Raw genomic sequence first — 9870 nt, 5'->3', positions numbered from 1 at the left:
TGTCCCTAGGTGTGATTGTGAGTGTGAGTGGTTGTTTGTCTCTATGTGCCCTGTGATTGGCTGACAACCAGATCAGGGTATACCCCGCCTATTGCCCAAAACTAACTCGGATAGGCTCCAGCACCGTCCGCGACCCTTGTGAGGAATAAGCGGCCAAGAAAATGGATGGTTGGATGGATGTTAGTTATTTAGTTAAATGGTGCCCAAACTAGGTGTTATTCTCCAGAGTTTTCAATTAATTACAGATTAGATGTAATTAATTGAGCTCCACCTTCGCACTGGCATTTCTCAGTTTTAGAGACGAATTGGCACCATTTTCCTTTTCCTCGCTTGTCACAGGAAACACTGACATTCGAACAAAAGCAATTTGGGCACTGGAAGTAATTTTCACTTCCACCAAAACTGGAGTTGGAGACAGGCTGATGTCACGTTAAATATATTAAAAACATGAAGCTTGTGATGTGGCTCTATAAGTCAGTGGTTAGAGTAGCTGACTTTGGTTCCATGCTACCCTGGTTCAAAGCCCTGCCATGTCACTCATTTTGTCGGAGTCAACTTTTTTTGCTTTATTGATTGTTTGTTATAATGTATTGCTGCCAAATCAAATCAACTTTTAACTGGGACCCAGCTGGGCAGCCCGGATGGGACCCATTCACCAGCCCATATTCAACCCACATGGGCTCCTCATGGGTGTGTTGAAAGGGAACTGGTCAAGCTGGTGCCCAGAGTCTTGAATGGAAGGCGTTGAGCTTTCTGCCTTCACTTCCAGTGAACTTTTGAAGGGCAGGATACATGCTCTCTTGGTTTAATACAGTCTGTTAAATTGATCTGTTTTGTTGAGTCTTCTTTGGAATCTAGGATACAGTATTAATGCATCCCTGATATTTTCAAGTACTAATGAAGAACGTATGTAATGCCATGTTTGTCCTCCTGATGTGTCTCAGAGTCACAGTGACTGCAGCTTGTAACATGGACTTCAGCCGCTTTCCTCTGGATTCTCAGACTTGTTCCTTGGAGTTGGAGAGCTGTGAGTTGAACATCATTAATCAGTCATACATCCGTTCAGCTATCATCACCATCAGTGTTCAAAGTTACCTTTTTTTCTACTGGTAGCACTCAATGTTAGAGTGTGAAATACTCTAACATCTGCATGTGGCCCTTCAAAGTTTGGACTTAAATTAAGATACAAAGTAGTTATTTTTGGATGAACTCTTCTGAGCTTGTCTACAAATTTATTAGGGACCGAGGAGCGACCGCTGCGAGGTCCCTATTGTTTTTGTAAAAATTCTTCTTCTTCTTCTTCTTCTTCTTCTTCTTAATTCTCCGCAAACGATCGCGATTTTGGGTACCTAAACATTCACGAAAACTCACCAAACTTTGCACACTCCTCAGGCCCGGCGAAAAATTTGATATTATGAAGTCGTCATAACAACGCGACTCTATAGCGCCCCCTAGCGTAGAAAAATAAAAACCAAGCCCGGCACGTTTGAGCTAGAGCAACGAAAATTGGCAGGCACGTGTAGCACCCCGAGACGCACAAAAAAGTCTATTGGGACCATGTAGCTAAAATGTACAGGAAGTGAGCTATGAATTTTTTAATGTCCAATTCTGGCCTATTTTGGCACATTCACTGTGGTCATGCTTTTTCCCCCTTTGCAAACATTTTTCATCCAATTGACTTCAAACTTGGCATTTATCATCTCAAGACCTGAGAGAACAACTGGGCAAAAAATCTTGCCTTTTCGAAATACAATATGACGGGGGCGGGGCATCAAATATTGCCTTTAAAATTTCATTTGTCCAGAAAGAGCAAATGCTTAATAACTCCCATGTTCAAACTCCAAAAAATCTCAAACTTCTCAGGCAACGTAATAGTCACGGCCTGAAAACATCTATATAATAAAATTCAGTTATACATATAGCGCCACCTAGTGGTAACAATAAATGTCATACTTTACGTTTTTAGCTGCTGTGCTGAGCTCGTTGAAGGGATCCAGTTGAAAATTGGTCAGAAAAGCATTAAGATGTTGATCATGCCCCACACCGAATATTGTAACTTTTCGCCAAAGGGCGTGGCCGCTACGGTGATGCAAAATCTGAAGATTTTTCGTGACAATAAAAGCTGCATTAACTTGACCAAGATGATCCTATCTTCTCAAAATTTCACACATTTGATGAGAGTCCAGCCCTAAAGACATCTACTAACTTATATTTTATCTTACTGATAGTGCCACCTATTGGCAATTTTTTTTCTTTTGATTTTTCTTCAATGTTTTTCTCCAACCACGTTAACTGGACCTACCTCATATTTGCTCAGATGAGGGTTCCTGCCTTCATGATGTTACAACACAAAGTTTGTGAGTTTTCGCGAATCGCTGTGGGCGTGGCTAAGCGCTGTTCACCAAGAAAACAATGCCGATTTTGAGGGTCTAAACATGCACAGAAACTCATGAAACTTGGCACACACCTCTGGCCTGGCAAAATGAGCAATATTTTATCATGTATTGTCCTATTTTTACAAAAATGACTAAATAGCGCCCCCTAGAATTTTTTAACGAAGCAGCCCCGCTTGTACGTTTAAGCAACATCTTCGGAAATTTTTAGGTGTATGAGGGAGCCCAAGACCTACAAAAAAGTCTCTTGGACCCATATGCTAAAATGAACAGGAAGCGAGCTACGAATTTTTGAATGTCCCATTTTTGACGATTTCTGCACATTTACAGGGGGCATACTTTTGCCCACTTCTCCTACACGTTTCATCCGACTGAGTTGAGACTTGACTTGGACCATGTCAAGACCTGAGCCAACGACAGGGGGAAAAAATCTTGACTTTTCGAAATACTATATGATGAGGGCGGGGCATACAAATTTGTGTTTCGCACTGAAAAAGGATATACTTAATAACTCCCCGGTACATGCTCCAAAAAATCCCAAACTTGACATGTATGTTCATCATCAAGGCCTGAAAGTATCTCATTGACAACATTCAGTTATATATGCAGCGCCACCTAGCCCTTGAGGCATGAAAAAAAAATACCCCACTTACGGTATTTTTACAAAAATTGTAAACTATTTCTCAGTGTGATAACTAAGTCATTTATGAATATTCTTTTGCTTTCCACCACTCAAAATGTTCACTGGCATCAGACCTATCCAAACATATGTATTTTTTATTTAGTTGTATTTATTTTTGATAGCCTCTATTAGGGGTGTTAAAAAAAAAATCGATTTGGCGATATATCGCGATACTACATCGCGCGATTCTCGAATCGATTCAATAATCGGCAGAATCGATTTTTTTTTTTTTTTTAGGATTCACACCTTGAGCATGGAAGAATGTTATATGAACGGCACATTAAGCCTTAATATTTTTATTTTAATGCTGTTCAAACATGAAACAGATTACAACCTCTATAAGACTGAAATTTCAGATAAATAAATAATACATTTTCATATAAATCTTACACTCTACAAGCTTACTGATTAGTATTTTCTAAATATGAATGAAAAAAAATCGCAACAATCGACTTATAAATTCGTATCGGGATTAATCGGTATCGAATCGTGACCATTCGTATCGGGATTAATCGGTATCGAATCGAATCGTGACCTGTGAATCGTGATACGAATCGAATCGTCAGGTACTAGGCAATTCACACCCCTAGCCTCTATAGACGTTAAAAGCAGTATCGTGAATGAAGGATATGCTTAATAACTCCCCGGTGCATGCTTCAAAAAAATCCCAAACTTGACATGTATATTTATAGTCAAGGCGTGAAGGTATCTCTATGACAAAATTCAGTTATAAATACAGCGCCACCTAGTCCTTGAGGCATAAAAAAAAACAAAAACAAAAAACACTTACGGTATTTTGTACAAAATTTGTAAACTCATTGTAAGTGTAATAACTAAGTCATTTATGAATATTCTTTTACTTTTTCCACTACTCAAGATGTTCACTGGTATCAGACCGATCCAAACATATGTACTTTTTTATTTTGTTTTATTTATTTTTGATAGCCTCTATGGACAATAAAAGCAACGTCGTGCAATGCGTACGAGCGATGACGGGTATATATACTTTTGCAAAAAATACCAATCAGGTCAACTCATTCCCTAAAAATAAAAAAGGACGCTGATTTTTTCAGATCTTAACAATCACCAAAACCCATTGAGCTTGACACACACATCACACCTGGCAAAAAAAATCCACATGTAAAGGTTTATCATGCCATGTTAAAAGAAATTTTGCTCCTAATGTGCGAGTACCCCAACGTGCAAGTACCCCAACGTGCAAATACCCCAATGTGGCCCGGGCTGCGAGGGCCCTTTATAGCTGCTCGCAGCTCTAGTTTTTATTAGTTTTTCAGTTTTATTTATTAACTTTACCATCAATTTCTCACTGTGATTGGGTGGCAGCCAGTTCAGGGTCTACCCCGCCTACTGCCCGAAATCAAGTCAAATTTATTGTGTATTTATTGTGTTATGCGTATTCTTTATTATTGTGGGAATGCTGAAAGCATTGAAATTGAAAAGAGAAACAATGCTGCCATCTGCGAGCCAGAGTTAGTGGGTGTTTTCTTTTTTTATTATTTTATGACTGAAATGTTCTTTAGTCACTTGCTTGTACATTTTTTTTTTAGCAAAAAACAAAAAAACATTTAACATATTCATATTCAATGTCATCTAGCATGACTAAGTTCTTAATCAATATTTTTCCATATTTTCTAAGACATTTAAAAACTATTCAATATTTTTCAATTTACCGTTCAGGTTCTGTCGTAATATAATTCAATTATATTTAGATATTATATATATATATATATATATATATATATATATATATATATATATATATATATATATATATATATACATATATATATATATTTTTATTATACCGATACCCAGCTTTGCAGTATCGACCGATACCGATACCATGCCGATACTTAAGGTTGTTTTTTCCCTCAACATGAAAAAGCTGTCCTGCTTTTGGTTCAGAGCATTCAAGGGCCAATAGGATATCTTAGATCGGCATGCAGTGAACATGTCACAAACCAGTGAATGTCGTGCACATGCAAGACACAAGATGCTGCAACCAAAATCCTATATTAGCGTTGGAATTAATGGTATCGGCATGTTTCTTGTGAGTACTCACCGATAGCGATACCACTGTTTTAATGCAGTATCGGTATTGGAACAACACTAATTGAAAGTGTCTTGTTTATTGTGGCTATGAAAAACCAAGGGGAAATCTTGACTTTCCCATGGTCTGTGAATGCATCTCAACTTCCCATCTCATTTGTCTGTAACTGCATAGGTGCGTGTTTGTGTTTGTGTTAGTTCTACTAACAAACCTCCGTGTTCTATGTATAGTGTACAAATAATTTAGCGCATTTATGTACATAAAATGGTTTATGTTAACCTATGTAAGCCAGGGATGTCACGATACCAGAAATTTAGTAGTCGATGCCGATACCATTGAAATTCCACGATTCTCGATGCCATTTCGATACCACGGTAAAAATAGAAAATAAACAATAAATCCCCTGTACTTCAACATACACTCCTTGATTAGAAGTGAACAAACAACAACACTGTGTGCTTAATCCGACCAATTGGCATCTAGCTTTAAAGCATTAAAATAAAATAAGGTGTATTAAAGGATTAAACAATAGAGTAAACAATAAAATAAAATACTGTGCATGTACAGCAGGCTAGCTTTAAGTATTAATAAAAAAAAAATGCATCACAGTGCATGTCTGTCTCAGAAAATTAGAATATTGTGATAAAGTCCATTATTCTGTAATGCAATTAAATAATCGAAAATGCCATACATTCTTGATTCATTACAAATCAACTGAAACATTTTATTGTTTTAATATTGCTGATTATGTTTTTTTTTTTTTTTTTTTTTTTTTTTAACTTGGTCTGAGGAAATATTCTAATATTTTGAGATAGGATATTTGAGTTTTCTTAAGCTGTAAGCCATAATCTTTCATTAGAATAAAAAAGTATGGTTCTACCTTATTCTGTTCTTTAGTAATCATCATTTGAAAATGGCTTGATTTGACATAATTCAACAATCTCAGGCAAAATAAGGAGCAATTGAGCTTTTTGTGAAATGATGCATTTTCTGCAAAACAGTGACTTTTACAGTAATATTTTTTTGGTTTAGTGACATCTCAAATATCTCAACAGTCCTTGCCTTCCATAAAACATGGAGAAAAAAAAAAGAAAATGTGTTTTTGATAGCAAAATAAGGAATTACAGAATGCTACACATTTAGCTTACCTCTGGGGCTTCCAGAAGCTTCCGGGGATAAATCGCTGCTGCTGCTACCTTTGCAACACTTGAAGGGGATCCGTTCAACTGGTGAATGCGGCTCGAGTTCGCCAAATTCGTCACGGATTCCTCGTCAGATGACGTTGACTTGTCAGAGATACGACGCTGCAAACTTTCACTCCGTGTCTCAGAGAACGCCGGAGGCGGTGGCTTTTGAAGTGGGTGCCCGTGACATTCCTGTCGCTATTCACACTCTCTTATGCAGAATCTGGCTAGCCGCCGTTAGCACTCGTCTTTTCTCCCCCACCCACCAGCCCCCACCACTCCACAACACTCCGCCTTTGCTAGGAAATCACATCCTTCTCATGTAAAGAGACCATCGCTGCCATCAAGAGGGCACAGTTCGTCACTACAGTGCTTCACGGGCTGAATACTCAGAGGAAAATTGGCCAAGAGTCTCATCCACCCATTCATTAAAAAAAAAAAACATAGTTGACGAGTTTTCTCGTCCGCGGGAGACAACATCCGGGTGTCACGTGACGAGTCTTCTCGTCCACGGGTTGTAAAAAGTTAAATATTATTTTAGACCGCTGTGTAGGTATAAAATTAAAGCGGAAATATTCAGGACTGACGCAGGTTGATACGCACACACTGTAATGTACTGTAACAGTTTACCAATTCTTTGGAATTTACAATATTCGGAACTGGCTCGTGCCCATGGTGTGAACTCAACCCGGGAGAAGGGAAAAAATGACATCGCAGAAAAGCCGCAATAGGTTTCAACCAACAATAAAGTTTACTGACTTGTCTGACTACATTTGGACAGCCACCTAGCCACTGCTGTTTCTCGTATATCCTTTCTTGAAAGTGTGGGACGAAATTCTTCCCCGTTTTCGTGATGATTACTCCAGTAGAACCATTTGAAATGATATTTTTGCTGGAGCGGGCAGGAGGACCGCGGAGCACGGCCGAGAACGCTGGAGCCTCCTCCGGCATGAAATCTAGCATTTGCCGGCCCTCTATCTCCGGGACGCAAAGCCACTGACTGCTAGCAAGTGCTAGCAGGAAAAATAGTACAACAACGTTAACTGAACTACACGCATCCTACGCGAGACCTGTGTTGCGTTCACTAACAGTCAGACATAATAGTGCTCAACATAAATGGCAACCCCACTTAGTTCGTTATACTTCCTTTCCTCAAATGTTATCCGGGAAAAGGGCACTCATTGGGATTCAGCGATGAAATTGAACTGAACAATGACTGTTGACCACAGAACAAGCCAAGTAAACCAATTTTGCACATGCACGTTTTCAGATAGGCTGCGTGACCGACAGCATTTTTGCCATTCAAAAGCCGCACGTACCGAAACAACGTTCACGGAACTAACACAATTGATTTCTCTTTGTGTACGCGCGAAACAAACTGTCAACTTCTCCGCTCCCCGCGAGGGAAACAGGACACAATATACAGGAATTTAAGACCAAAACAGTAGAACTACGGTATTGTATTTTAGAGGACACTGACAGAAATATTTTCAATGATTTAATTTTGAAGAGGTCGGGAAAGCGCCGCTTAATAGCTTACTATGACGGATCTCCACTGCTGAAACTATCCTTGAGAGAGAGAGAGAGCGAGAGAGAGAAAGTGATGCTACGTCCCGGCTACGAGCTACTCGGCACTTCAAATTAATGACACACGTGGATCATGTGATCAACGCCGGTCATTAACGTAAGCGCAAACGCAGAAGTATAAATTGAGCTTTACCCTCCACATGAAATGACAGAGCTAGTCAGCTCACATGCAGCTGCCTAATCGGAAATTTTGTGGGTAAGACGTTTTTACGAGTTTCACCTGCTGGTAGCGGGCACTGCGTCTTTCTTTCGGGCCGCGTAACAAATTTTTCGACAAGATACTCATTCTTAGAAGGACAGTTAAATCATTTTTAACAGTCTACAGTTACCATTTTTTCCCGAACCAGTGCGTCAATGCGCTTTGTACGAGTCTATCTTGCAGAATATTTCATGATGTTTCAATACAGGTGGCCTCAGGAAGACCACACTTGTTCCAGCCCACTAACACAATGTGGTAAACAAAAGATAGCTCTCAAATGACACACACAAATGTCACAGGATATCTTTAAATTAGCATAGCTGGCTGAATTAAAACACATCACATGGAAACACTATTGGGGCTTTCACACCGCAGGAAACCAATGATGGAACTTCCCTATGTATCCTGGGATTTGTACAAAGTTTGCGTTCACATACAAAACTGGTTCTGGGTCTGTACATTATGGTAATTATACTGATGGAATTCAGCTGTATCAATAATTGTGTGAAGGCTGGAGGCACACAATGTTATTCTACACCAGTGGTGTCCAAACTCCGGCCCGGGGGCCATTTGCGGCCCGCCATCCATTTTTCAGTGGCCCGCGACGTGCTAAAAATGGCATTTGACTTCAAATAAAATAAACAAAAAAAATAAATGTTTGGAGATGGTCAAAGTAAGAAGGGAGGGTATCGAAAAACAGGTGCCATTAAAGGTTATCTTTAGTTTTAGTTTTTTTTTAAAAATTAGTTTTAGTTAACTAACATTCAAAAAACAATATTGTTACCGAAATAAAATAAAAACGAAAATGCTTTTGTCACGATGTGGGGGTGTTGGAGGGAGGACCCAAATGCAGGGGGCAACAAAAACAGGTCAAGGCAGGGATGCAAGTAAAAAAAAGGGGTTTAATTAACAAAAAGGCAAACGAGGTACTCTGTGACTAAAACAACAAAAACAGGAGGGAAACAAGACATGGCATGGAAGGCAACATGGCATGACAGGAACAGCAACAGAAACAATAACTCAACAAGAACTGAACGGAAAACAGGTGACTAAATACCAGTGTTGCCGGTAACGCGTTACTTAGTAACGCGTTACTAAAAAAAGTTGCTTTCTAAAGTAACTAATAGTCTAACGCGTTACTTTATTCTACAAAGTAGTCTGATTAAAGTTACTGTCCAGAGAATCAATGCGTTACTCCACATTTTCATGAAGAAGGCAAACTATCTCACTGTTGTAACAGTCACAAACAACTACTGCTAACTACGAAGATGAGGCAGAAGTCATTGATCACCACACTGAATTCAGCCATGGTCTGGTCATGAATGGTTTGCACATTCAAAACAAAAGTGATGATACTTTTACTACTAGTTTTATTAACCAACAGGCACACAACACAACAAAAAAAGTGTGCATTATGGACCATAAAAGTGGTAAAAAAAAATAATTTATTTCCATCCTCAACTGGTCCGTGAAGCATTATGGGATGAGGTCGTCTCCGCCCTCTCGCCAGGGGGAGTGACGTCAGACAAGTTACGTTTTCAGTAGGGGTGGAACAAAAAAACGATTCGACCGAACCATCGTTCGTCAAGGGGAGCTAAACGACCGTATCGGTTGCGAGTGAGGCTTTATGGTTTTCATAATAATAGCAAGAGTTCTGCGCCGTGCTCTACTTGTTTTGTTTACATTTCAGTAGCATCACCATTCAAGCTACTTCCGTGTTTCCGTGCTCGCGACACGGCGCGCGCGCGCGCAAC

General features: G+C 39.5%; 1 protein-coding gene across 5 annotated transcripts in view; it reads left to right on the top strand.

Moving 5' to 3' along the window:
- gabrr2a (gamma-aminobutyric acid type A receptor subunit rho2a) overlaps positions 1-9870 on the top strand; it is a 222919-nt gene that overhangs the window by 176875 nt on the left and 36174 nt on the right. For all 5 annotated transcript variants that reach the window (XM_077538064.1, XM_077538063.1, XM_077538066.1 and 2 more), the window contains one exon: positions 945-1027. In XM_077538064.1, the coding sequence (XP_077394190.1) occupies positions 945-1027 (83 nt within the window). The remainder of the gene's footprint in view (positions 1-944; positions 1028-9870) is intronic.

This window comes from Festucalex cinctus, chromosome 12 (assembly GCF_051991245.1).
Source record: "Festucalex cinctus isolate MCC-2025b chromosome 12, RoL_Fcin_1.0, whole genome shotgun sequence".
Taxonomy (NCBI): Eukaryota; Metazoa; Chordata; class Actinopteri; order Syngnathiformes; family Syngnathidae; genus Festucalex; species Festucalex cinctus.
The sequence above is the reverse complement of the archived record's forward strand: the minus strand, read 5'-3'. Positions and strand labels throughout refer to the sequence as shown.